A 27,963-nucleotide genomic window follows, 5' to 3' on the forward strand; every position below is an offset into this window, starting at 1 on the left:
AATGACCAAGATCAACGTCAACGTATATTCAAACAACTAACAATACTTATAAGTTCAGTTTAAAGAATCGACCTCCAGAACGGGAATATATCCATACTCTGTTGAAATCAAAATTGGCTCATCAGTATTCGCGGATACTTCCAAAAAAGTTTCCACAGATTTATATCCCTTGGGCGACAGGCTTGCGTAGGGAAAACTCAATCCATCCGATGTATTGATCGTTGTCAGGGAGTAATCAGGCAGCGAGGAAAAGTGCTTCGTGATATAGTCCATTCGATATTCCTCCGAGAAAAAATTGCTCGGGGGGCAAAAACAGGACTTTACTGTACCATTTAGCCTTTCATCGTCTGGTTTAGAGGGAATAGTTTCAGTAGTCTGAAAAAAAAGAAAACAACAACTTTTAAAGTTGGTTGATTTGTCATTTTTATTTTGGTCATTTTGGGGGTCTTGCCTCTTGCTCATTTTTGACCAAAAAATCGATATTTTCGAGGTCGAGTTTTTGAACCATAGACCCTCTTTCCTTCATAATTCTTCATACTAGAGATAGTAAACTTTTTCCTACTTCAATGGGATGTATGTACTAACTCAACTAGGAACAAGAATGTAGACAACATATATTCTGTTTTTGCTGTCAATTTACGCTAAAAATCTTCAACATCGATTTAAGGACACCTCGATAGGATGTTCAGGTTAGGGGAACAATAAAACTCATTCATTCTAAATGTTTATCTGTCGCATATATTGTTGATATGATATAATACTTTTCAACAAACTTTAATTTCGATATAATTTCTTTCATATAATTCTTCAGTGATGGTTCCCAAAAGAAGATATGATTTCATGTTGATATATACAATTAATTTGCATCGTATATGTCAAATCAACTCAGCCTTATCAAGGCAGAAGGTTCAAGATAGTCGGATGATAAAAAATATTTTCAAAATTTCAATACCCTCGAATTTGGTTGGTGATTCAATGAAAGTATATAGTAATATTATTCGTTCCTCAGTATGTAGAAGCAACCGTGAAATAAAAACTTGAAAAACTGAACGACAATTTCAACTACTCCAGACAATTCACCTAAGCAATGATTCTAAATACAACATACAATAATATTATAATAGATAGATATAGATAATAATATATATTTTTCCACGAAGAATTGTACCGACGTTTGAGTGATATCAAAGGTAATAACTGAAAATTTTTCAGCCTTACAAGGACCTCCTCAGGCGAGGACGTCAGTCAGATAAAATTTCGCACTAATCAACAAAAAATTCGGAGAATTTCCCCAAATTCTCACCAAATGGTCATGAGTTCGTACATTTCTTCCTGAAATTTTTCTATGTTAACTGCAATATAATATATTTGTACAATATAATCTGGTGTTTTAATTGTTCCTACTTATCATAATTCAACACTAAATCCTAATGCACGATCACAAATTTATGGGAAATCTACATTTCAATAATGGACCACCAGGTAAATGATTACTTAGCAAACGTCCTTCGACTTTCCTCTCTCTTCGAATTCAGTTACAATGTTTTCAGCATGACACTGCATGAAGACTAAAGGAAGATTTAGAATATACCGCTGTTCTCGAAATGGAAATTACCTATCGTCTCCTCAGAGTTCGGAAAAAGAGCTGTTCGTCCTCGATAAAGTTCAATGGGGATTTTTTGTGTTGAAATTCATTCTGCAGCTGCAATGTATGCAGATATATGTATAATAGCCCAAATTTCCCAATCCCTTTTTTCAGTGGCCTATATTGTGCCTTTTGGAAGAGCAACTCTCGATCCACAACCCTGAAACTTTGATAAATTTCCTATATACAATAATTTTTCCCCAAAACCCCAGATAGTGGGAAGCTCTACGACAATATTTTGATTTTGATAAATTTTGAATTATCTACTAAGGCACAACCTTAAATTTTTCTTACAACATAATTCATGCGAATGAATACTTTCCTCATCAGAAATAATCCAGGAAGATTCACTCGGTCGAGTGAAAATTGTTCGTATTCAACAAATACAGTTTTGGCACAAAAATGAGTAAATAAATCGTAAAAACCCAGGGTTTACATACACCACGACAAGGAAGTGTACATTCATATATCGAAGGTGAGTTTCACAACCCCACTCTCATTTTCCAATATTCCATATAAACCAGATTTTTTCAATCAAGATATTAGTTGAAAATTTGTCCTTATATTGAATCTGTGGGGTTGTGAAACTCTAGAAAACGCATCTCAAATAAAATTCCATAATGAGTATTTCGAATGAAAATAATAATTTTGATTCATTCCATATAGATTTGAGAGTATCCTTCTTTCAGGATTTTATACACTAGTTCTGTGGATTTATAAATATCTGAACAAAGAGAAAATAACTCTCGTTTAAATAAATTTTGATAAACTGACAATCTCTTTTCAATCAGAGTGTGAAGGGAAAAAAACAAAGCAGAAAATAATAAATCCGATCCATTTGTGTAAGCCATCAAATACTTTGATATAGTCCATATCGTAAAAACATTTTCAACATTCATACGGTCATAACATATAAGGAGATCTCGAGACGATCCCTATATATTCATCTGGAGATTTTCCTGTCCTTCACATGAGATATTCATGGATGACTTGTAACTTCAGAAAAATTGGTCAAATGTTCAAATTTTCCATTATTTTGCATGATTAAATATCAAAGTAAACCTAGCCCCCCATTGGAGCGTAAATGAAACATGCTGAAAATTTTGGTCCCCGAACATATATGTCAAGTTTCAGCGAAAAAAATACACGGAAATAAACATTTTTGTAGAATAGATTCGTATGAGTTGATCTTCATCTTTGAGAGCGAACACTACCTCGATGGAAATCGATTCACCATGCTAAAAATCCAATAAAATATAAAACACATTTGAGAACAATAAATCCAATGAAAAACTGCTTTCTATGGTAGTGAGTTACCTAATAAAAATTTAAATAAAAATCATCCTGTAGGAGACGGATTTCCTAATGCAACAGAGTTGATTCAGAGTGAATTTCTTGCCACCAACGCCACCTATTACCTCAAGCAGAAATTCTACATCGCTCTACAGGTTCCTGAACTAAATAAACTCTCAGATAGGCGGTAGTGTTCGCTCCCAAAATCAAACTAGTCTTTTTTTTCCTTCTGACGAATACAATTTCAACCACAACAACAACAATTATCCTACAACAGACGAGGTCGTTTTAAAATTCGTCGAATTTCATGAAGCTGTCATTGTCGAACATCATATCGAAATAACTTTTGTTCAGACGTGGATCAGGTGGACTCAGAAACCGTCCCCTTTCCGTTGAGCCGAAGGCCTCGTTGAAGTCGGGCAGAGGCTTGGGGGGCGGTGGAGGCGGCGCGACTTTTTTCGTTGGAGGCCTACCACGCGGCTGAAAATTAAAACATAACTGTTCAGCTTCGAGGAAATGCTCGAAAAAATTTCAAGTCATCATTCAAATTCAAAGATGGCGTTCACCCATCCAGGTATGGAGCTCGTCCAACGCCGCTTGGATTGAGAAAAATAGTAGTTTATTTGCTTTTATTGTACGCAACAAAATGGCGAAGGCGCTGGGTATCCACGATAAACTTCTGTATTTGTCAAGAGAGCATTCTTTTTTTATACCGACCTTTTTGGTAACAACAGCCGCCTCGCTCTTAGCAGCAGGTTCGAAACTTTTACGATTGACCGCGGCTTCGGCCGCCTGCTGCAGGTGGTCGTTCGAACTTTGGCGTTGCTTGTTATCCACCATCGTCGTCTGCATGCATTCCATCACGGGGTTCGTATCCATGTAATGCTGTTGATTAGTTTGTGCTGACTTTGGCCGTTCCGGAGTATTAGAGCACGGCGGCAATACGTTATTCTCAGGTACTAGGGGTTCGCCGGGTTCCGCGTGCGGTTGAGGTATACAGACGGAGGGAGACTCTTGTGATTTATCCATGATGAGATTGGTGGCGGAATCTTGCACCGGCTCTTGGGAAATGTACGGAGACTGCTGCATCCCTTGTATTAGAGGCTGGTGGAATGGCGTACCTGGGGGATGAACGTTAATTAGAGCTCAACTTGTTACTCGATTGAATTATTGAAGATTACCGCAGGGCCTGGGTTGCACGTTCTTCTGGTAAGGATGCCACATTTCGGTCTGTTGCTGTTGTAACTGGGCCAGTGGGCTCGGCTGAGAAGAGAGGATATACATTAGTTTTTCATCGAGAATCGAAACATAACAACGCATACAAGTCAGACACATCATCGATGGGTAAATTCATTGAATTACAAATTCAAATTCTATAAGGTCACATTGAACGTTTTGATTGGCTGGAATTAATGTTCGAACTCCTGTTTTCACGTCAATAACGTCAATGGATTATTGTCAGAATGGGATTGGTTCATTTTTTAGAAAATCTGTGTATGTCAAGCGAAATTTTTGACGTGAAATCGAAAGATCCAATACAATTTTGAGCCAATCAAAGATTATTTTCGCAATTATCGATATTTGAACTCAATAATTTATGCATCCAAAGAAGATTTCGACATTATTTGGGAGTTTCTTCTGGTTTTTACTTGAATTTTACTTTGACAGTGTAGTGGTTGTTCTTCTGTGACGAAACCATCAATGTTATGCAGATAACACAGAAAAAATCCCAAATTATGTCAAAACATTTGATATCTGGCACAATTCCAAGGATGATGACATGATTCAGGTGACCAAAAGGAATAAACATAATAAAAATAAAAAGAATAATAGAGTTTAAAAGAGTTTCTGAACTTGTCCATCAAAAACGTGTCAACAAAATTAATTTTTCGATGGTCCATGTTCTGAACCATATGTCTATGAACTAAACTCATGTAATTCTATGAAATTTGTGATATGTGGAGCATAGATGTCACAGGCTCCCAAAAAATAATTCCTCTCTATGATTGTACCGCGGAATAAACCGCATCGGCGTCAAAATATCAAAACATACACGTCGAGTAGGCGCCGACAGGATCCGTCGTCTGCGGAAACCCTGAATGAATTTTCCATCTCGGTCCCATTAGACAGAGAGAGAACGTAATGTTACAATTTTCATTTCAATGGGGGGAGAAGCAACAGGTAAGCGAAAACATTATATCCGCTTAATGTATAAGAAAGGAAATAAACTCGACTGCCAATTCAGTTTATCGGAGCGAAAGTTTTCGGTCTGTTATTCGGGATTCGCGATGTCAAAGAGCCCTCGGATCCGACTTAGAAAGGGAAAGGGGAACGCGCCGAACAGTGGTGTAATCGTTTTTACGAATAATACCGAAGGAAATTGGTAGATTATCAGGTTTTTCAGTCTATTTTCCCGTTATTATATCATTCCTTTTGACAAAAGAGGGAAGATTTTTGAATTCTGATCATTCATTTCAATTGAGATGACTTTTTGCAACCATAGACAAGATAAATGACACTTTCATTCAACTGGTATTGAATTTAAACGATCTAAACCATATTTTTCCTCCGAATCTTCAGATTATGCGAACAGATATGCCTACGAAGAGCTTTCAACAAAAAAATCATTTTTCATACGCACCTGCATGTAATTTGGCACCATCGGGGTCGAATTCATCTTATTGTAGACGTCAATCTGAGGTATAAAATGACTCTCAGCATTCGGCATTGGGTAATTGCAGATAGATGAATCCATTCGCCTCATCTCGTTCATCGGGCTCTGAAAAATATTCAGGCCTGAATATTCAACCGACTCTATCCGAATTCCTTCTATTCGATTAGGTTTTTATCATTTTTAGGATGAAAGTTGTACCCAGTGTATTTGGCGCATTCGGCAATTTGCAACGGCAAGTGATAAACTTTTTAGGGTTTTCACTCCCAATCTCTGAAACAAAATCAATTAAAAATGAAATCAACGACTTGCTCCTGCGTAAATTCTTGCACAAATTTGTCAGGAGCAAATTAACTAGAAAAAATTGTTGCCTGACAATGAACTCAAAATAAATAATGTTGAAATTATAATTCTTTGTAAGGTTCATTGTCAGGCAACAATTTTTTCTAGTTAATTTGCTCCTGACAAATTAGTGCAAGAATTTACGCAGGAGCAAATCGTTGATTTCATTTTTAATTGATTTTGTTTCAGAGATTGGGAGTGAAAACCTTAAAAAGTTTATGAAGAGATTCAAAATCCTCCCAAAATAAATTTCAATCGATATCGGCAAGTGATAAGTTAGGAAACGAGACATTTCATTAATTTCCGACACTTCTGTTGATGGTCACGCATAAATTAACTCAATTTTGATACAATACATTTTTTCGAATAGGTTTCGTATGATTATAACACATACGTGAAAGAATATCATCTTATCCATACAGCGCATCCGGTAATTTGCAACGATACATAAAATTTTGGTCATATAATTTTCATTCTGATCAACTATCCCTAGAAGAATATACGAAATCATAGTAAATGAAGACTTTTAATTCAATCAAACTGTAATAAACTGTTTCTATTCAAACAGAACTAGTGTTTCTAAAAAATATCCTGATGGAAATAATTTGGCGCATTCGGCAATTTGCAACTACATAAAATATTGATCGTAGGTAACATTTTATCAACCGACAAACTTTAATTTAGTATCATTTGCTATCAATTGCTATCCACCAGTGGTCGTCCTAAATCTTGGATGGGACAATTTGAAGGATAAATATATACTCTTTTCTGGATAAGTTGAACTCAATTGATTCAGTAATGAAAATTTGGTACTTCAAAGGATCGAGCTGGTCGAAGAAGGCTTCGAAAACCTTCACAGCATCTCTTGTTTTTTTTTAAATCTCCTCCTCGAGGAACGATTCAGAATTTATCGATTCTTTCTCGTCCCTTTCGTGACTTTCGTGCCGGAGGAAGACGTCCAAACTGCACTGCACCATCCAGATCGGAAGATGGATAAAAAGCAGAGATAACCCGGTGGCGTCGAGCAAGATACGCCACCCACGCCGTGTCGACGAGGCGAGAGATCGATCAGTGTGACGTCGTCGTGTTGGGGACAAGCTGCTGGGGATAGACGCGTGATGGGGGAAGGAATCTCTGCGATGACGTAGCGTTATAAATTTCCAAGTTTCCACTTTCCCGCTCGGGTATTTATCAGAGCTTCATCATGAAAGGGATGTTACAGCGATTCATTTGTTCGCTTTATGCCTTAGACAATTGCCCGACCTTCCCCAAATTCTTCGATTCGAAACGTTAGACACGCAGATTCGGAAGGAATCGAAGAAAGTTGAATCTCGAGGACTTTTTCGAGAACCATTATCAAATTGTCACTGCTTGGATTATCTTGAACGATAATTAATGTCACCAGAACCTGATTTAGGCCCGGTACTTTCACCTTCGAATACATTTTATTCAGTGTGAATAAGTATCTGTCAAATAATTTCCTATATGAAGCCTAGAACATAGATCTATATTCTAAGATCTGAAGGATACCTTATTTCGGTGCTTTCAGATGAAATTATTTGACGAATAACAATTCTATGAAAGCACGGTATACAACTTTTCACTGATTAATGTAAAATAAGACACCGCATTGTAGAAATTGTCATAATTCCAACTAGAAAGCAAATATTTCGTGAAAACCACACAAAGAATGACCATACATCTAGAATCTGAAAAATTCTACCGATAATGACGTACCGACATTCGATCTATGACAAATAAACTCTTATTAAGTTTTTATGACAGATTTATTCGATGAATAACTATCTGAAAATGAAAAGACAGCATTTTTACTTATCCTAAGAATAAGACGTGAAAGTACCGTTCCTAAGTACAAAATATTTTGACAATGAAAAGTTATAGGTACATAGTTCTGCCCAATAGAACTCTTCTGGCAAACAAAGTGCCTTGAATTGATTTTTACCAGAAAACGTTGTTTGTGTTTTCGAAGGGTTTATTCCAAGGCACCTATAGATCTAAATCCCTTTACCAATGAAGTTAACGGCCTCTGAACTTTTTCTTGATACTCAGTTTCATTTCCTCAATTTTTGACACTGTACAAAAAATGGGAAGGTTCCATTCCTTCAAACTTTTTGAACATTTACGATGGGTACAAAATGGTGGAGGTTCCAATAGAAGCAACTGGCGGAATTTATTTGTATATTGTACTACCACTAGACGTAAGAGTAGCAACAGAGGAATTTATCGTCTTGAATACATGGAACAATGTGAAATTTTCAGGAATTCCGCAACTATGCCATTCATCTGGTTGAGGGTTGATGCAAAGATTATAGAGTAGAAAGATAGGAAACGCCCTCATATCGCTAGTACTAAAAACCGACTACATTTTGGCCAGTGAAAACACGCGTGACAATGAGATGGCGCTAAAAACGCACTGTCAATACAGGAATACTTTTTGATAACAGTTTTCTGTTTTTTGATTGAGGGGCGCGAAATTCGAATTCTATTTCTCGTATTGCATTCCAATATTGACTTTGTTTCTATCAGAAAACAAACATCCTGAGCGACAAAACAAAAGTATGGTTTTGCTTTGTGATCAGGATGTTAGTTTTCATCTAAACATTGTTTGGAATCAATTGATATCAACGAAAAACGCTGTTGGTTGTGCTATATGTTTATTTGCAATTCATAAAAAATTTACAGAAATTGAAATAGTGGGCAATAAATGAAGCTTTTCCAAGGACACTAAAGTATATGGTGATCTGCTATATGTCGAAGGTGTTGTTTCTGTACTATAGGTTGTTCTGAATTAATGAACTTAGTTGAATTTGTAAAATATACAAATATCAGAAATTAATATGAACCAGTATTCAATAAACCATCATAGCATACATATTCCAGTTACCTACATATGTCGGTATTATAAAGAATTTTCAGAACCACACTTAAAAAAAAAAACTTGCAGACATATGCAAGACCTGTATGTCAGTATAGTTTCTTGGTGCTTTTTTTATGATTTCCTATGATATGGTCTCTTCATGACACAATATACAAATTGATTAATGAATGAACAGAACACTCACAGCAGGTTTCATAAAACTTTGACTTTCTAAACAACAATTTGACAGTCACTTGGTTCCCAAATGGAAATCAATAAAACCTCGGCATTTCTGAATATATTGAAAGAGTAGCAATTGAGAATCATTGAATGGACCTATAAAGATCTCATATTCACTTGATAGGCCCTTTATGCAAGGGATGCTTTCTGCATACAACAATTTACGTCGATGAACAGTTCTCAATTGACCTGCAGTAAAATGTTCATTGCACATGGTGTAGTTAGTAGTGTTTGCTGAAGTAATTGTCTTCAAGCCCTGAGAATTTTATCCACTTCGGAGCACTGAAAATAAGAATCAATGAATGACAGATTCACATGTTACGACTTTTAATACTTACGCTTCCATTTTCCTTAGTTGAGTGAAAAACTTAATCACGTAAAATACATTTTATTATTTTATCCACCGTCCTTCACCATTCAATAATTTTCGAACAATATTTTGATGTTTTCACCAAGAAATAAGGCAAAAAACTCCAAAAATCGGCAACTAGAACGAGTCAGATAAACAAAAAGCGTTTGAGAGTCAAAACATTCAAAACCTCTTTGATCAAAATTGACGTCTGAAATCTTAAAAAATGTCATATATTTCTGCAAATGGCACTCAAATTAATATTTTAACCAGTCCTAGCGTTTTAATAACACGCGTGACACACAGATGTCGCTCAAATCGCTTTAGTCGCCTCGTTTCCCATCTTTCTACTCTATAATCTTTGGGTTGATGAGTAGCGTGATATTGGATGCGTTACTGACAGGACTATTGACGTAAACTCATCCTTCTTCGTGTCGGGCCAATTATCGATTCATACATCATGATCTGGATACAATAGGGGTATGCATGCCGATAGGTACTAAATCCTGAGAACAAAACCGTTGCAGACAAACAAAAATCGATTTCTTCTTGGTGTTTTTCACCGAAAAATTTCAGGTAAAGATTCATAGAGTCTTGAGAATATTTTACCCCTAACCTTCTCCGTCAAAATCGAATAAGGAAAGTCTTCGATTTATCCCCAACAATAAATTGAAAACCCCATAAATAATTCCTGGAAAAAAAACGACATTTCGACCCAAACATCGAATGTCATAGGGCGACGAGTGACTTCTATCTAAATCCAGATGTCAATACGGCAATTTTTCGTGTGACCCAAGCAGCGTTTTCCGTTTTTCTCGTCGAAATTCAAAATCGCATGTGACCTTTTCGCGCGTCGCAACGCAACACGAATTTATCGATAGCGGAGAGGGTGTAAAAACGGCACTTCAGTCAGGCGCGATGAACTCCCGCAGTTGCCACGGCGACGGGAGGCGTCGTCGATTTCGCCATGGTAACGCATCTTCGGTCGTCTTAGCTCCAAGAAGAAAATTCAACATAACCGGAAACCGAAGTCGAGGCTCCGTGTAATCACTGGACGGCTATCGGGAAATTGCCCCCGGCTCATTTACTCCTCGGCTTTTTTTGGAACGGTCGCGATCGATATGCTAAGTACGGACATGCAAGGTTTGACCGTTCAATACTCGTCTCGTGTTACTTTTTTTTCGACGGAGGGGTCCAGAGGGTGTCCTGGCAGGACGCGAAGGAGCCTCCGCAAGGATCCGTTCGATAGTCGTTGTGATTGTCGAACAGCAATTCATCCAATAACCCCAAAAGAAAGCTTATCTTCCAAAAATGAGGCCAAACCAGATCAATAGTTGATGTCCTATCAACCAACTTGCGATATAGACTAAATATTGGAAAAGACTTGGTGAAAACCATCGGCTGATTTGAATTTTCACAATCACAATCACACTCACGTTTTGAGACGCGTATATTAAAAAAAAACTTCAAAATCTCTACAAATTGAAATCCAAAACTGAATTTTGTTCCACTCTTGGTCGATTGTCTTTGAAGGTCGTAAAAAATATATTCAGAAGCTATACGAAGCTCGTGAAACTCGAAGTACATTGTTTCACTGCTAATATTTACTTTTCATTCCATGATTTCAGCCCAATTGAGTTGGAATCTTTTATTTAGATAGTTGTTTGGGTTTGCAACTCGCTGATCGTTTACGTCAACTTCCTGGTCTGCCCTGTATACACCAGTCATCTGAGTTTCGTAAAATTCATCCTCAGGAATATGAACGCGATCATAAAACATACGTTACTTTTCGAATTTGCCACCAGTAGTTCGTAAACCTCTAGAAAGGGATTTGCACGATAATATATCACGAAATTTGAACAAACGAACCATCAGCATCAACTGCTGGGAAACGAAAGTAAATGTACAAGTTTCGATTTTCTTGATCCGCGTTCATCTGAAAATTCTGCTTCAATACACCTGTGTGGACTCCTTTACAAATTTATACTCGCTCAAGTAATGATTGACAACATTTTCCTGATATCTCAGTACAAGACAATGTTTCCCATCTATCTATCTGATGCTTACTTACCATCATCAACGGATCATCCTGCGATTGCGTCCATTCAGAATGCGGGGGAAGTCGTTCTCCAAGCCTTGGTAGCATGGGGGAATTCCCCATCGAGCGATCTCTGTTTGCCTCACGCATTGCTTTCCTGATTCTCGCCTCTTTCGGATTATAAACATAGTCTGAAATCAGAGACATTTCGCTTTAAATTTTTATGAAAAAAAACTCAATTCCAAATCTTGTACCCCCTTCAGTTCAACAAAACCCCTAGAACTGGTTCGAATCCTCCTAGAATTTACTAGATAATTCCCAACAGATTGGATGCAATTTCAAAATTGGAGGAATTAAGACTGTAGAAGTAGAGTGAGTCTATCATATAATTTTTTCTTGTAAGTAGCCGCCCTTAGATGATTTTTTGACAGTATCTCGTTTCTGATAATGTATAAGGTATAAATGTGTATGTTGGATTTTTTGAAATAAGCATTATTACTACTACTACCACCAGATACAGCTCCTTAACATGGCACCTAAGAAGAAATGAAATTGAGGACACATGCTATGAGAGGAGATAAATTTAAAATATCTCGCAATTTTGGGGGGGGTCATGAAAATAGATGAACCTAGGACTGACCCTTGCGGTACCCCAAGGAGGCTTAACTTTTACTATTTATTGATTAAGAACTACTGTGTATGGTTTATTCGTTCATGTTCATTGATCAAGGGTTTTTCAATCATAAAATCTATATCGACTTTTCTCCCACGTAGCATCGTGATCCTAAGAAATTTTGAGTAGTTCGAAGTTCACAACCCCAACACTCATTTCACAGAAAACAGCTCAAGAGATTCGTCGGAGTATGTAACTAATGAGCTAATCAGACTACCCTGAATCAGTATTTCTCAGCTGACCAGTTTCTTTACATTTCTTTCTGAAAAACACGAATAAGGAAATTTCTGGAAAAAAAATGTTGTGCTCGGAATCCAAAAATCAAAACATTCCCTAAATTTCGACGTGGCAAAAAAATTTCAAATAAATTTAGTTATCTTATTGCTCGTGAAATATCTGCAAGAATCATTTGTGGCCATAACAACACTTGATTTGGTAACTTCGGTTAACTTCTTTGAATGTAAAGAAAACCCAAAATTAAATTAAATGCTTATTCTTATGGTTGAAAGAAACGAATAGATCTTAAAAACTTTCGTCCTCACTGAAACCTTCGGAACATCCTGCCATATGAGAGGGGGGCGTATCCAGCTTGTACGTTTTCACTGTTCGCACAAGAAACTGAGAATGCCAGATTGGTCTACGAGTGCGATTTTAAATTCTGTAACAACAAGACTGATCTCCGCCTTCATTACCTGGAAAATGTGGAGCTTGCTGCCAATGTTGCTGGTAGTATTGGGAATTGTAGTAATCTTGGTAAAAATGCTGCCCGTAGTAATCCCCCGCCTGGCTGTATTCGTTATCGTAATAATCCGACCTAAACCCGTAGGAACTCCGATACGGCATGTAATTACAACAGTCCATTTTGAGAAAAACCGACTAGACGGCGGCGTGAGTGAAAAAAATCAAAACTCTTTGTACCTGCTTCGGCGAAAAAATAAATTTGGCACTATTAGTTCGGAGCTATCGACAGCATGATCGGACGCGCCGTTATCGATGGCGATGCGAGTTTCGCGCCAAAATCGCGACTGGAAACGGTCGACGGCGGGCGTCTCAACTGGCGACGCCGGACGCCGTCGCCGACTGAGGACGGCGTTGGAATCAATACGGCACTCGGGGACGGCGTGCACCTGAACCGGAGAGGCGCGCCTCGACGCTCGATCCGTACCGGCAGTGGTGTGCTTTGGGGATACTGCAAGAGGATATTTTCGGTTCACGCGAATTCGCCTGCCCTGTAAATATGGCATCGACTAGGTAAATATGCAAACATAGAGCGGAGTTTCGTGAAAATTTACGTGTATATCTCCTGCGTCGGCTTTGTATAACTTCAGCGAGTCCATAAATGAATTTTATCGACTAGACTAAACTAGAATCGCTAGAATCGTCAGGATTTTATCACACTATATGCGCATTTAGTCCATGCTATCCACCTATAGATGGTGCTGCCGCAGTGTCGGGTATAAATACATACATATCCAGGTCCAGATCGTAACCAAGAAATTTTAACCACGTACTCTACATCAAAAATAAGCCCTAGTTTGTCATATAAACATATGTCGAGAAATGTTTCCGCTCCGAGATACGGAGTGTTAAAATTATAGAAAAAAAAATGTTTTTCATTGATAACTTTCACACTGCTTGAAATATTTTTATGAAATTTGAGACATAGGTTTGGAGCTTCAAGGAGCACTTCTTGCATAATATCATTTCTGTTCTATTTTACGAGTGGCGTCCGTACTGCAGCGAGACTAAATATTTTCAGATGAAAAAATGATACGCCACTGGTTTTTCCGACAATAAAAATTACTATTTAAATCCTTATTTAATTTGGAGCAAATTCGGTCTCTTGACTTTTTGCTGAACGAGGCACCGTTTCCGGTTAAAAAAATAAAACACATTCTCATGCATGAAGAAATCGCCAAAATTTGATATAGCAAAAATAGTCTTATTATTATGTACCTACCATATCAAATTTTGGCGATTTCTTGAGAATGTGTTTTATTTTTTTAACCGGAAACGGTGCCTCGTACAGCAAAAAGTCAAGAGACCGAATTTGCTCCAAATTGAGTAGGGATTCAAATAGTAATTTTTATTGTCGGAAAATCCAGTGGCGTATCATTTTATCTGAAAATATTCATTCTCGCTGCAGTACGGACGCCACTGGTAGAATCAAAAAGAAACGATATTATGGAGAAAGTGCTCCTTGACGCTCAAAACCTATGTCTCAAATTTCATAGAAATATTTAAAGCAGTGTGAAAATTATTAATAAAAAACATTTTTTTCTCTATAATTTTAACACCCCGTATCTCGGAGAGGAAACATTTCTCGACATATGTTTATATGACAAACTAGGGATTATTTTTGATGTAGAATACGTGGTTAAAATTTCTTGGTTACGATCTGGACCACCCTGTATAACCCTCACTGGACCACCCTGTATAACCCTCACTGGAGGCCCGCTACGTTTCAGCTTATATTTGAAGCCCTTAAGTTTAGCAGCGTCGCATTCAAAAGAGAATATGTTCAGTTCGTTTCAGTTTAATCATTCGACCTTTCAAAGTAATAAGAAATGTCCTGTTATCTGTGAAGAAATATAATCTTACGTTGCTATGAATGGGTATAACTAGAGGGGGACATAAAACCATGTTGAGAAGAATTAACAAATGGATTTGCTTTACACATTCCCAAATTCAAAAAATAATAATAAAATTCAAGCCAGCCTAGGTGTGTACTGGCCTTCAAAAGACTTTGAGAAACTTGCTGTTAAAGAGACGTATTCTCCTTGAGTATAAGTCGACAAAGCAAATTCAGGAAATTCTATATGATGAAATGATTACACCCAGAAGAACATTTCCTTCACTGCCCTAGCATATATTTGGATCCTCATCGAAAGTGGCTCTGAGGATTCATCCTACAAAAGCGTATGCTTTTCTACGGGCTATCGATAAGTAGGTCATCGTCCTACACGCACCACATCCAGAGGCGTTACGTTCAGGTGGCGCTAAAACACCGCATGTGGCTGTTAAAATATATCCTAACATATACCTATCTCAGTTTCCTCACTCCATACTTACTTGGGTATTTCTTCTTGTGTTCGTTATCGATTATCTTGGCTTTGTCGAAATACTTATTCTTCTCAGATGGTTCGAGCGACTTCCAACTGCAACCGAGTCTCTTGCTGATGTCTTTGTTGGACTCGGTCGGGTATTTCTGAGCCATGATTTTCCTGTTGGCGTTTGCGAATAACATGAAGGCGTTAGGAGGTCGCGGAATTTTTCTGACCGTCAGGTTTTCCACTTCCTCATCTGAATCAGACATCAATCAATAATTTTCCAATCTTGATTATATGAATTTTCCAGAGCGTTCGAAAACTAAGTCATATTGGTATTTGGGGGTTGTTTCAATTTTTCCGATAATAAGTTGTGATGTTATGCTTAATTCCTGACATATTCTATAGATAAACCGTCTGATTTAACTCCTCATTTGCCCAAATGTGAATCTTATCGCGTCATTTCCCATATTGCCGAAAAAAGTTGAATACATTATAAATTCTATCATTCAAAAAAAGAATAAGATGTACAAAATCGTGATACCTACCTCTTTTGCAGCAATTCATTGGAATTAGGTTCGATCAAAAATTGTTTATCAGCCGAAGTATTGTTGGGGAGAACAATAATGTCGAAAATTATTTTATTTTCGAATGTCATCACAATTCGTCAAGCAGAATTGTCAAAACTGATTCTTAGCTAGCCATATCATGTAACTTTCAAAATGTAGCAACGAGATGAATGTTCGATAGTCATTCGTAAAAAAGGAACGTTATTTCGAAACAAGATATTACTGGTTTTAAACAATTTCAAACTAAGAGTCCCTGATTTTAAACAAAAATCTATATCTTTACTAATTATAGGTAGCCGAATGCTACCTATAAATGCGGGAAAGAAAAAGGGAAAAAAGTTATTTCTTTTGCTGTTGAGAAATAGAATAATCCCCGATAATTCGGAAAAGCGATTTTTCATCTCAAGGTTTGAATGACCCGCGCTCACAAAATATCGTTTCAATCGTAGTCTCTCATAGATCCTAACCACAGAACACTAATTACTAATATAAAAATAATACTCATCTATGGCCTGGCTGCTCACAGAGACATATTAAAATCAAAGACTAACATATTAGTGTTCTGTGCTAACAACTCTTTATTAAAATTATTAGGTCTATGGCCGACATAATACTGCTCTGTGGTCGCTGTCACAGAAAAATAATAAATTATATTAGTGTTCTGTGTTTCTTACAAAGAAATCTGTGAAATTGTTATCTGTGTCTCTCCTACATTAGTGTTCTGTGCTGCCTACTCTACACTCTTTTGGTGCCGATTTTTTTTAGATAAAGTTTTGTACGAAAAATCTATTGGTCCATATCTCAACTTCGAGGGACTATAGTTTAGAACAAAGATTATAGAGTTAGGAAGATAGGAAACAGCCTCATATCGCTAGTACTAAAAAGCGTATACGTTTTGGCCTGTGTTGCCCACAATTGACAATCAGGTGGCGCTGAAATCGTGCTCTCAAACTGTTGAATAACAGTTTTCTATTTCATAATTGAAGGGCGCGAAATTCGAATTCTGTTCCTCAATAAAAGGGCGCGAAATTCGAATTCTATTCCTTTTATTGAATTCGAGTAGACTTGGTCGAAACCAGAAAAAACATCCTGAGCGACAAAACAAAAATAGGCCTTTGTTTTGTGATCAAGATGTTTTTTTCATCTAAACATTGTTGTGAATCAATTAATATCAATGAAACACTGTGTTAGATTTGCTATACTTTTTATTTGAAATATATAGAAAAATTTGACAAAATTGAAGATTGTACATGGTGTATTCAAAGGTCAGGCTTTTTTTAACGGAAGGTACAATTGGTGAAAATAATTCACCTTTGAAAACATCCTGTACACAAATAATTGAGCTCTGAATATAGGACACAACAGAACATGATGGAATGTTATATATCAAAGGTGTAATTTCTACACAATAAATTTTTTTCCAATTAATAGAATCAGTTGAATTTGTAAAATTTTTATCAGAAATTAATATGAACAAATATTCGATACAACATATCTCAAGAATTCTTTTACATATTAGTTACAGAATTTTCAGAACCACAATTAAAAACAAATTTACATAGGTGTAACCTGTATGTCGATAAAGATATGTAAGAATAACAAGTCAACTCCGAAATGCAAATAACTTCACTAATAACATGAATTGCATATCAACATAATAATACATATATCCAGCTATAAATGATAAAATTCAGTGATAAATTGAAATACGTGTATCTATTCTAATGTATAAAATTGTAGTGTAAGAGCCTTGGAGTACAAGTGCATTTTATTTGGTTTTGAGAAAATCAGATTTAAAGTTAAAAATTATTTCCAAATTCGACCAGTTGGATTCTCTAGTACTTTGTATTGCTCTGTCTGTTTCACTTGAAGTTTTGGACTTACTCTTTTATACCATCCTCAGCTTGTCTCACCACTTACTCATAGACAACGTGGTGATCGCCAAAGTGCAACTCTTCACATAGACTAATTTCATCGTACATCAGAGAACAAATTTCTTTTTTCTGCTCAGTATTTAGGAGATGCAACCTCAAAGAATCTATAATGACTCTATGTATTCCAGGAGAAACTTTTTTACTGCAGTTCACCAAGTCAATGTCTGGACATACTGAAAATCCTATTCACTTCAGAGTACTGAAAATAAAAATCAATCAATATCAGAGTCACATTGTACGAGTTTCAATACTTACGTTCAGATATTTATGGTAAATTCAAAAAACTTATTTTCGGAGAATCTTTTGTACTACAGTTTCCACAGTTCCTCACCATACAATAGTTTCCATAAGACATTTTGAGCAAAGATATTTGATTTTGAAGTTTTCACTAAGGAAATACACAAAAAACTCTAATAATGAACGACTAAAATGAACTAAATAAACGACGAGCGGAAAGAGAATCAAAACAAAACGGCCATGTTTCTTCAAATCTTACAAAAGTCAAATTATGTTTCTCCAAATGGCCGTCGAATAAATATTTTAACCATTCTTGGCATCTTAGTACAACAATTGAACCACCAGGTGGCGCTACCGCAAGTGTATACGCTTGGTTTCCTATCTTCCTAACTCTATAATCTTTGGTTTAGAAGGTATGATTTTTTTCTTCTTATAAAAATATCGAATATTTGGCATGTATCTGTCAAATTTTCATATTCAATTAACCATTTTGCGCTTGAACAACTGAACTTAATCGATTTTTCATTAGATAAAACTGAATTTCGTCGAGTTTTTTTGAGGGCAACATTCGGATTCGGAGGAGTAACAAAAAAAAAATCAACAAATATTTATTGAAAACAGGTCAAAACAAACACAACAGAGAACAGATATATTCTATCCGAACCAATGGTTACCCATGCATTCTCTTGTCCATGGTCCTTGGCAAACCCAACACCAATGATATTCGCATCCAGCCCGACTGCAAACCATATGCATACAACCTCCTGAAAAAAAATTAATGAATCTGAAAAAAAATGTATTATTTAATTTAATACCGTCTCTTTCAGTAGGTGTTCTGCATTTAGGACAAGGTTTTGTTAGTACTCTGATTGCAATCTTGGAAGCTTCATCCCATCTAGCACTGGAAGCTTTAGTGGGGTCTACACTATAAAGACAACTGGCAGAGTCTGTAGTTTCATCATTGGTTTGACATTCTCCTATATGGTATCCTTGCAAACAATCCCGGCAGAATACATACTGAAACAAGTGGGGAAAGATAATTCCCAGGTTATTTTCTAATCAATCAAATTCACATAAAAAAAGGTATACTTACACCACAGCCATGCAAGCAGCTAATTTTTTTACATCCCTCATCTATCAAAATTCCCATGCCACATCCAGGTTGTGGGCACAAAACACCCCCTGATCTCAAGACGAATTCTTCAGTAGCAAATTTTTGATACTGAGCATACTGAAAGAGATAACACTTATATTTTCCATTGGAAACTGTAGTACCAGTGAAAATCTCCAGAAAAAAAATTTAGTTCTTGAGAAGAGTTCTTGAAGTATCTTACCTGGGTTTCTGATAATAATCTAAAGTGATGCAATTCCTCAATAAATGAATCTGCACATCCTATAGGACATGATAAAGTATAACCATGCTCAGGATGTTGCCAAAACTGTCTTTCGGATAGTCTTACAGTGCAATACTGCTTGAAGCAGTCAATACAAATGACATGACGATCCTTGCAAGGGAACACTAGTACAGGATTACTAAAAATTTCATTAATTTTTTTCAAACTCAACACAAAATTCTGTGTAAACAACACACACTTACCAAACATCGGCACAAGATAAACACGGAATATCTTTCAAATTTGTTTTGATCAAATGTAATGGAACTGTTCTATCATTTTCTCCCAAAGATGTATGTTCGCAACATTTGAAAAAAAATTCAGCAAAAGTGAATTCTTCATTCTCAGACATCTGCAAAAATATTTACATTTTATTAGGAACATAAAAGCTGATATAAAAAATATACCTTCTTAGATTCACAGAATTCATTCTCACAATAACCAAGTATCTGCTTAGGTTTCAGAACATCATCCCAGTTTTGAGGATCTTCATAAACTGTAAAGGCACCACTTTTACATATTTCACAAATAACTCTCAGCTTTCCATTTTTTAGCGATTTGCAAGTTGGGCAGTAGACGTAAAAGTGAACCTTTCCTTCAGAATTATCTGAGAATCAATTTATGTCAATTGAACTCTAGACTGCTTGTGATTTATAAATTATCACCTTCATGTTTTTTATCCTCTTCAAGATCATAGAAAGATGTGTCTTGAAGAGTTTCATTTAAAGGTTTAGAACCGCTATCCTCTTCCTCAATTACACCCACTTTAGTCGTTTCTATTTTCTTTTTAATTTTAACTGCATGAAGAGTACTCCTTTGACCCAAATTACATTCCTGTTTGAAATTTAAAGCAAATATTAATTATCTTGGTTGAATAAGAACTACTCACAGCCAGAGTAATCGTATCTTTCAATTCTTTACCAGCAAAAATTATTTTAAATTCTTTTGGCTCTAGTCCCAATTGTGGGGCTACCATTTGTTTCACCTCTCGTATATCCCACATTCGATCCAAATTGACTGAAACGGTACTTCCTGTATTCGTTTTGATGAATATATTTAGACTGTCCGTAATGGATTTCTGACCAAAGCCAAACATATTCAGAATACGATAAACAAAACTTTTTAAAGTAAATAATACGGAGGTCATGGCATTCTTCGACAAATAACAATGATTGAATTACAAATTCAAGTCCAATTTTTTTACTTTGTCAAGCTAATTGAATTTGAAATATACAATTATATTTGTTTCTTCCAGACAAAACTTTTTCATTAGATTTTAAAGGAAAGAAACCCATCAACTTCTATTTGCTCTAACCTAATTTTAAACAGACCATAGAATCTTTTTCGTCTACTTATTTGCCTGGCCATGTGTGCATGACTCTTCAGCAAAGAAGATAATCCAGAGATATATCTCTGAGAAAATCTTTGTTTTCAGCTAGGAAAAAACCTTTTTTTTCCCAAGAGACCAAAGATTAGAGAAACAAGGGGGAAGAACCTTCTGTAGTACTCGAACTTTGGAGCTCGAGCATAGACTTTATTAAGTCTATGAGCTCGTGATATATATTCTATGGTTTCAAACATAAACAAGAACAATATTTTGAACTTTGAAAAATTGTAGAAATTCTAACTGTTCTGGTTTTTCACTCTTTTTGCTCAAGATATGAATATATTCACAGTAGGCCACACAATATAAATCAGGTAAATTATCCATTACTTAACTTAAAAGTATCTAAAGTATCTGTTAATGCAATGAGACATGATTGGGAAAATTTTGGTGATAGAAAATAATCAAAAACCTCAAAATTATCCTTCAAAATATATTTCTCCTGATTCTCCTTGATTTCATTACATAACACCTGGGAAACTATATGCAGTATAATATTTTACAGAATGAGTGAGGTTCTGATATGTTTGTCATCAGATGATGAAAATGAACCACCTGCAAAAAAAATTAAGATAAGTCCAGTTGCACAAATTGAGAAAGAAGTGAATGAAAAAGACAAGAAGGAAAACAATTTGAACGATAGCATAATATGTTTGGATTCTGATGAAGAAAATGATTCACAAGATGTTGTAATGATAAATAAAGAAAACCTAGAAACTAATGGTTCAACAGAAGCATCTGTAAAAAATGCACTCAATGACCCAAATCAAATTGAAGTTATTAATTGCAGCCCCTTATCTACCCTCAATTTAAGTAATGGATTATCTGATAAAGATACAGATGAGTCGGAGATTAGCAACAGTAGTAGCTCTTCTGAAACAGAATATTATGAAGAGGAAGAACTACAATCCCATAAAAAACAAAATAGTCACTCTGAAGAGCAAAGTGATTCATCAAGCTCAAAGGGAAGTGATATATTGGCAGATACTGAAGATTTACCTAAAGAAGCAATTCTGTTCCTATCAACTTGTAAAAAAATGCTTAGGAAAGGATCAGCTGAACCAATTTTAAAAAAATATCCTGTAATCATCAAGATGTTCCGTTCCCTTTCAGAAGAATTTGCTAAGACTGAATTTCTCAATAAATTTCTCAGGAAACAAACGAGAATTGCTAAAGAATCAGTGTCTTGTTGCATTATCAGTTTTAGAGATGTATATCAACATTTAAAAGATAGCTTAAACTCACAATCTATAGAACTACCCAAACAACAATGGAAACATGTAAGGAAACTAGAATTATTTATGCAAAAACTGCTGGAAAAACTGAAGGAATTGGAAGATGCTGAAATTGATTTTGATGATGATGATGAAGATAACTCTGCATACATTAAACATGATAAATACTCACAGCGGCTCAACAAAGTTTATAAAAAGTATTGTGAAATCCTCAAGAAAAACCCGTATGCTGGTCGCATAACCCATGAAAGATTAGATTTCGTATCTTCTAGTCATAATGAAATCAATCAAGCAATTTCAAAAAAATATAAAAATAACAAAAAATTTCCTAGTTATGATGAATTATCTGCTTTTATTCAAACAGTCGTTGAGGAGAAAAAATTATCCTTAAGTGGTGCCGACTTGAAAATAGAATGCGAGCTTTGTTTCAAAAAGTTAGGAGACTTGCTACAAACAAGACGCAAAAAGGAATTATATGAAGTGCATCAGAAATATATGACTGAAGAAGATCCTGCAAAAAATAATGATGACCTTGAAAAAAGACTTCGTATAAGTTTCAAAGAAGGTAAGGTAAGGATAGACCAGATTTGTCAAGAATATGTGAAGAAACAGGAATTAGGGGTTGTGGGAGAGGAAGTTGATCTTAGTGAATCAGAAAATAATGATGAGGACAACCCTAGTGATATAGAAGAATAATAATTCAAGATTGTTTGCATTTTTATTTACTGTAATGTTAAAAACAAGTATGTACAACTATTCAGATAAAACGCTTATATTTTATAGTACAACTAATAAAAGAGTTTTCACAAAATGGTGTCTAAACATTTTTGGTTTTTCTCATTCTTTCATTCATCTGTTTTTTTCCATAGGAAGGTAAAAATAAAGAGTATAAACGTATTAAGCTGATACTAGTTTGTCTATGGCTGATACTTTTTACTAAAGTGTACCTTATCGTCAATAAAAAAATGAAATTTAAAATGTATACTATCGTGATTTTGGATCGAGGACTATGAAAATTTTGAAACTTGTTAATGTAGAATAGAAACAAAGAAGTTTCAAAAATGAAGGACAGAAAAAAGAAATTTAGGAATCAACCGCGATCAAAACTGGAACAAAGCTCGATGAAAAAGCGAACACGTACGTTTTTTTGACACACACATGCTCTCTATGATTACTGGTTACGTCTCTGTGAATGGAGATAATTTGCCAATAAAAAAATCTGTTTTCAACGTAAGGGAGATCTTTTGATTGGATTGTGTTAATTTCTGCGTAGATTTTCCAATAAACCTGTTCCAGTATATTGATGGAAAATATATGGGATATTTGAAAGAACCATATGGAGAATAGCAAATGAGTATTTTTGACATACCTCGAGTAACCTAACTTTTAACATAGACGCTAATCTCATTTGTGCAATTTTCTTGAAATTATTATACTCTCGTCAAAATGCCGTTATTATGCTGGGTGAGTTAAATATAATTTACTCCAATAAGCAGTTAAATTTTGATAAATATGATTTTCTATAGGGTTCTAACAGTCATGGTCAGTTGGGGTTGGGATATAAGTCAGAAGAAGAAATCGTTCCCAAAGAGGTACCCCTATCTGGTACAGACCTCAAAGCTGATGAAATCGTGTCAATTGCTGGCGGAGCAGGTCATACTCTCATATTAAATGAGAAAGGGCAAGTCTTTTGTTGTGGATGGAATAAAATGGGTCAGATTGCTTTGTCTGAGGATGCTTCTAAGTTCACACAAATTGAAATACTCAAGGGTTTCAAAATTGTCCATATTTCTTGCGGCTGGGATTTCAGCGCTGCAATAACTGAGTGTGGTAAGCAGTTTGTCTGGGGGAACAATAGCTTTACTCAGCTCGGTTTATCGAAGAGCATTACTTCAACTGGCATCCCTTCAAGGCTTCAAATATCTCAAAAACTTGCAACTGGATATAAAAAAGTTAGCTGCGGATTAAGACACTCTGCAATTATCACAAGAGATAGTGAACTTTTAGTAGCAGGAACCGGTAAAAAAGGTCAATTAGGATTAGGTGATAAGTATGATGATAATAGCTATTTGAGTATATCTAAAGTTCCTGATTTGTATGATATTGTAAGTGTTGCTACTGGTGAAAACCATACTGTTTGCTTAAGGGAAAATGGAACTGTATTCGCTTGGGGAGAAAACAAATTTGGTCAATTAGGTTTAGATCCTACTATTGAAACAAGCTTTGTCCCTGTTGAAACGTTTGAGGAAAGAAGTTTGATAGAAGTTCATGCTGGTTGGACTCACACAGCTGTTCTCACTAAAACTGGTGAAATTTACAATTGGGGGAGAAATTCTTATGGTCAGCTTGGTTCTCGTAGGGAAGTTACTCATAAACCTGATAAAATACCAAATTTCACTGGTGTGGTACATTTCAGTGTGGGTTCTGAGCATAGTTTGGCTCTGAACAAGGATGGAAAATTATTTGCTTGGGGTTGGAATGAACATGGGAGTTGTGGTACAGGGGACAAGAAAAATGTGATGAAACCTACCCAGATTTTGTCTAATATGAAAGTTAAAACAGCTTTTGCTTGTACGGGTAGTTCATTTGCAGTAGTAGAATAACGAAATATTTTCACTCATTGAATTTTCTTGTTCTTAAGTATTTTTATAAAGAAAATTGAATTGATTGTATTCTGTATTTTTATATTAAAATGTGTTGCATGTATTTATTCTTTTACCTTCCTCTCCTGACTGGGGCTCAACAGAAAATCTCAATTATAATGCCAGAAAAGTTGCATTTCTTATGTATGGAAAATAAAACTTCAAAAAAATTATTCATAAATATATTGAGATATGGTTAACTTGTAAATAATAAATTATCGAGTGGATCAGAGAAGAAAAAAATTCATGAATAACTTGGAAAAATCACAATTTCCAGATAGAGTTCACCAAAAAATGGAGGTGAAACAAGATTCATAGGCTGGAAAATATTTCTGCATAAATAATTCTTAATTTTCTTCATGTTGGTACTATTATTCTACATCATTGTTATGCTCTGTGATACACAGGAATATATCATAGAAAAACTGGATTAGTTTATCTATGCTTATTGCTTCATATTTGTGTTCAAGCAACTTCTGTTTGTACTGAGTGAAATATGCCAGACTTTTCAAAACATAACTGGTGAGTTTTTTTCTATAATCACGGGAAAATAGCATCAAAACTAGTGCAAAAGGCAAGATTCTTATAAATAACTACGATTCAAACTGTAATGCTCATTGATCTTGTAGTTATTCGTATCCCATAGCAACCTGATGTCAACATTGGAAATCAGGAATAATTTCAAAAGAAAAGTATCACTAAAAACTACTAATACAAACAGTAATCATAAAGTTGCAAACTACATTTTTTGTATCGATTATTTACAAGCGAAAAGAAGATTTCTAAATTATAAATTTTCTTCAGTTCAAAGAATTTCTTGGATAATTTATATTTTGTCTATACGATGTCTTGCCAAAGAGGTAACTTTGGTCTCACAATGTTGGAAATAAGAAACAGAAATCAACCTTTTTTCATTCAGGGAACAAGAGGTCCATCTCGTTCAGGGTAGGATAATCTCCGTAGAACAAAAGGTATCCGAATTATGCACAGCATTTTCGCAATATTCCAAGAAACTAGCGAAGATACGTGATGGCGGTGACGATTTATCTAACGCCCTATCGAAATATGCTGGATCCGAAGATATTACAAAATCCCAAAGTGCGGAAGTGCAGAGTTTTGCCGAGGCAATGCACGCGATGAGCGATTACGGAGAGCAAAGGGTAATATCCTTAGATCACAAAGTTGTCGATGAGTTGGCCAAATATGGGAGTATTTGCAAGCAGCTCAAAGAAGAAATCAAATCGATTTACAACGCCAAAGACCGGGAAACGACCAGGAAAAGGCATCTAGATCGCGTACGAGATAGGAATCCGAAAAACAGGCAACAAATTGTGAGTAAAATAGAAACGTTTTTAATAATTGTGAGGATTAAACACCGTTTCGTTCTACAAAAGGTACAAGCGGAAACGGAACTAATCAGGGCAACAGCAGAAGTTACAAAGACTGTTCATCAGATCGAAGAGAAGATGATAAATTTTGAGAAGCAGAAGCTACATGATATGAAAGAAATCTTTCTGGATTTTATCGTTACTGAAATAGGATATCATGCCAAAGCGATGCAGATTCTATCAAAAACCTACCAAAATATAGATAGCATAGATGAAGCAGCTGATCTTCAGGTAAAATATCACAAATATGGCTTGGTCTGAGCAATTCATCCCCATAGAAGGTGTGGAAAAATTTTATTTCCTAGACAAGCATTCTTTTAAGCCGCCAAATGTAGAATTTACACTGATTTCTCCTCTGATTCATTATTCGCAAAGAAACTGATTTCTTTTCGCAAATTTGAATTTTCAGAGTTTCAAGGATTACATCCTCGAATCCGACCGTTATTCTGGAAGAGGCGATCAAAAGAGCGGTCTATTAAGGGTGCCGTCTTTGAGCTCTTTGGGAACCATCTTTTCGACTGGTCACCGGCGAAGCACACCGGGTATCCCAGGTGCAAGAAAACATTCCCGAAGCGAGGAAAACTTGGATTCAATGAAAGCTAGCCTATCAGATACAGAAGATACGCAGTCGGAATTGAACAAAAGTGAAAGTCTCAGCGAGTTCGTTGCCAGGCCATCAGATGAGAGAAAAAGATCTAACTGAATTTTGTTATATTTTCTTAAGTTTCCAGAGTTGTAATAAAAATTTGAAATTATTTGTTGTCCCGTCTTCTTCATTCCATATAGATAAGTAATGAATTATGAAGAAGTAGAAGTACATTTTGCGTGGGAACGTTCTGAAAAATTTCGAAATAAAATGAAGTATAGGTATATGTATTTTTCTATGACAAATATCACAATTTGATGATGAAGACAATGAAACAAAATTAATAGTGGAAATAATGGAGACTAAACAAACCAAAGATGACTTCAAACAGATAGAAGACATAATAGACGCGAGAAAAGAACTCGGCTACTACAACGTGTATAAAAATGAAACTTCGAGATTCTCAACGTCCAATAATGTTGGTGGGAACGTAGACAGATATGTCAGATTCGAAGATAATATTTCTCAAAACGATAGCGTTTCCAACTTGAAATTGACGGATTCCGAAGTGACCATCACTAAAGTACGATGCGGAGGGACGGCGTTCAAAAGATGTCAGAGCAAATGGGATATGCAAGATGTCGCCATTCCTGGCGATGGTTCTCATTTGGGGGAATCACCTTCACTGGTGAATTTGGCTACAATGGTTATTCAGTTTCCAGTGAATGTGCCATCCGCCGATGGTTGTGAATATTTAGTTCCTTTGAGTTCTTGGGATCCATATTACAAGTTGGAAGAGTGCAATAGAAAACCTGAAATAACTGATTCAGATAGTACAAATGGAAGTATAGAGAAAAATCTGAGAAACTCCGAATCTTCAAATTCCCGAATCAGTAGTTATAGAACGAGACGTTTAGCTTTCACAGAGAAAATCACCAAGTTCATTAAAAACCGTTGTAAAAGATCGAAAGACGTATAAACTCGTAGTACAAATTTTGTTTTTCAATCATTTTTTGATGAATCTATTGTTATAATGAAACCTCAGAATAATAAAAAACTTGCAAAGATTAAAATTATTTGTTTGGTTAAACACCCTCTTCGCCTTCTACCCTGTGTTCTTATTGATCTCCGTCTTATTTTCTGACAAAAACCAAATCAATACTTCGATACGGTAATTGAGTATCCCCTAAAAAAACAACCTCGTACGAAGATATTTGTCACTTTCAGATGAAGAGTCTTTTCAACTTCTTTGTTCCCCCTCCTCCTAGGGGGAAACCAGAGACTTTCTCTATGGGGGAAACTTTGAGCTCGCCCTTAGGGCATGCAGTGGCATGCACCCAGCATCCGAAGATTGTTGGCGCCATAGACAAAGGAAGTCTTTCTCTATGGTTGGCGAAGTTGTGCTTCAGAGAACAGTC

The 27,963-nt window shown here is 35.9% G+C and overlaps 5 protein-coding genes and 1 long non-coding RNA gene across 8 annotated transcripts; 3 read left to right on the forward strand and 3 right to left on the reverse strand.

Annotated features, from left to right (window-relative positions):
* Positions 1 to 5: 5 nt before the first annotated feature.
* LOC123311890 (transcription factor SOX-9-like) lies at positions 6 to 15,845 on the reverse strand. 3 transcript variants are annotated; one of them, XM_044896005.1, is made up of 7 exons: positions 15,725 to 15,845; positions 15,202 to 15,432; positions 11,490 to 11,647; positions 5,580 to 5,717; positions 4,120 to 4,201; positions 3,656 to 4,059; positions 6 to 375 (listed from the first exon to the last, which is right to left on the reverse strand). In XM_044896005.1, exons 1-7 carry the CDS (start codon positions 15,741 to 15,743, stop codon positions 55 to 57), a joined length of 1,353 nt encoding a protein of 450 aa, XP_044751940.1. In that variant the 5' UTR covers positions 15,744 to 15,845; the 3' UTR covers positions 6 to 54. The 3 variants fall into 3 exon arrangements, with proteins under 3 accessions (XP_044751940.1, XP_044751941.1, XP_044751942.1); XM_044896007.1 differs by lacking the exon at positions 6 to 375 and adding an exon at positions 2,112 to 3,418; XM_044896006.1 differs by lacking the exons at positions 15,202 to 15,432; positions 15,725 to 15,845 and adding an exon at positions 12,822 to 13,202.
* A 1,760-nt stretch (positions 15,846 to 17,605) lies between these two features.
* LOC123311895 lies at positions 17,606 to 17,981 on the reverse strand. The gene is made up of 2 exons (XR_006537553.1): positions 17,935 to 17,981; positions 17,606 to 17,878 (listed from the first exon to the last, which is right to left on the reverse strand). It is a non-coding gene; the product is annotated as an uncharacterized LOC123311895 (long non-coding RNA).
* A 527-nt stretch (positions 17,982 to 18,508) lies between these two features.
* On the reverse strand, positions 18,509 to 20,636 carry LOC123311888 (E3 ubiquitin-protein ligase parkin). The gene is made up of 8 exons (XM_044896003.1): positions 20,200 to 20,636; positions 19,976 to 20,144; positions 19,718 to 19,917; positions 19,514 to 19,662; positions 19,251 to 19,449; positions 19,010 to 19,147; positions 18,732 to 18,933; positions 18,509 to 18,680 (listed from the first exon to the last, which is right to left on the reverse strand). The coding sequence occupies exons 1-8, from the start codon at positions 20,455 to 20,457 to the stop codon at positions 18,571 to 18,573; spliced, it is 1,425 nt and encodes a 474-aa protein (XP_044751938.1). The 5' UTR covers positions 20,458 to 20,636; the 3' UTR covers positions 18,509 to 18,570.
* A 213-nt stretch (positions 20,637 to 20,849) lies between these two features.
* LOC123311889 lies at positions 20,850 to 22,740 on the forward strand. Its single transcript, XM_044896004.1, has 2 exons — positions 20,850 to 21,008; positions 21,200 to 22,740. Exon 2 carries the CDS (start codon positions 21,201 to 21,203, stop codon positions 22,623 to 22,625), a length of 1,425 nt encoding a protein of 474 aa, XP_044751939.1. The 5' UTR covers positions 20,850 to 21,008; position 21,200; the 3' UTR covers positions 22,626 to 22,740.
* A 341-nt stretch (positions 22,741 to 23,081) lies between these two features.
* LOC123310739 lies at positions 23,082 to 27,573 on the forward strand. The gene is made up of 6 exons (XM_044894377.1): positions 23,082 to 23,393; positions 23,456 to 24,520; positions 25,516 to 25,902; positions 25,966 to 26,190; positions 26,369 to 26,619; positions 26,846 to 27,573. The coding sequence occupies exons 1-6, from the start codon at positions 23,376 to 23,378 to the stop codon at positions 27,522 to 27,524; spliced, it is 2,625 nt and encodes an 874-aa protein (XP_044750312.1). The 5' UTR covers positions 23,082 to 23,375; the 3' UTR covers positions 27,525 to 27,573.
* LOC123311893 (protein FAM92A) lies at positions 24,966 to 26,712 on the forward strand. The gene is made up of 4 exons (XM_044896009.1): positions 24,966 to 25,093; positions 25,491 to 25,902; positions 25,966 to 26,190; positions 26,369 to 26,712. The coding sequence occupies exons 1-4, from the start codon at positions 25,068 to 25,070 to the stop codon at positions 26,660 to 26,662; spliced, it is 957 nt and encodes a 318-aa protein (XP_044751944.1). The 5' UTR covers positions 24,966 to 25,067; the 3' UTR covers positions 26,663 to 26,712.
* Positions 27,574 to 27,963: the final 390 nt, after the last annotated feature.

Source organism: Coccinella septempunctata, chromosome 4, assembly GCF_907165205.1.
Source record: "Coccinella septempunctata chromosome 4, icCocSept1.1, whole genome shotgun sequence".
NCBI lineage: Eukaryota > Metazoa > Arthropoda > Insecta > Coleoptera > Coccinellidae > Coccinella > Coccinella septempunctata.

Coding starts and splice junctions, on each gene's coding strand:
- LOC123311890 (XM_044896005.1), bottom strand. Junction 4,202..5,579: donor TGGTGCCAAATTACATGCAG/GTGCGTATGAAA, acceptor CTCTCTTCTCAG/CCGAGCCCACTGGCCCAGTT. Junction 376..3,655: donor CGGCTGTTGTTACCAAAAAG/GTCGGTATAAAA, acceptor CTTTTTTTTCAG/ACTACTGAAACTATTCCCTC.
- LOC123311888 (XM_044896003.1), bottom strand. CDS start 20,457: ATGACCTCCGTATTATTTACTTTAAAAAGTTTTGTTTATCGTATTCTG. Junction 19,148..19,250: donor GATTATTATCAGAAACCCAG/GTAAGATACTTC, acceptor TATCTCTTTCAG/TATGCTCAGTATCAAAAATT. Junction 18,934..19,009: donor GCTGCTTGCATGGCTGTGGT/GTAAGTATACCT, acceptor CACTTGTTTCAG/TATGTATTCTGCCGGGATTG.
- LOC123311889 (XM_044896004.1), top strand. CDS start 21,201: ATGAGTGAGGTTCTGATATGTTTGTCATCAGATGATGAAAATGAACCA.
- LOC123310739 (XM_044894377.1), top strand. Junction 25,903..25,965: donor CGAAAAACAGGCAACAAATT/GTGAGTAAAATA, acceptor GTTCTACAAAAG/GTACAAGCGGAAACGGAACT. Junction 26,620..26,845: donor AAAAGTGAAAGTCTCAGCGA/GTTCGTTGCCAG, acceptor TATTTTTCTATG/ACAAATATCACAATTTGATG.
- LOC123311893 (XM_044896009.1), top strand. CDS start 25,068: ATGCCAGACTTTTCAAAACATAACTG. Junction 25,903..25,965: donor CGAAAAACAGGCAACAAATT/GTGAGTAAAATA, acceptor GTTCTACAAAAG/GTACAAGCGGAAACGGAACT. Junction 26,191..26,368: donor ATGAAGCAGCTGATCTTCAG/GTAAAATATCAC, acceptor TTGAATTTTCAG/AGTTTCAAGGATTACATCCT.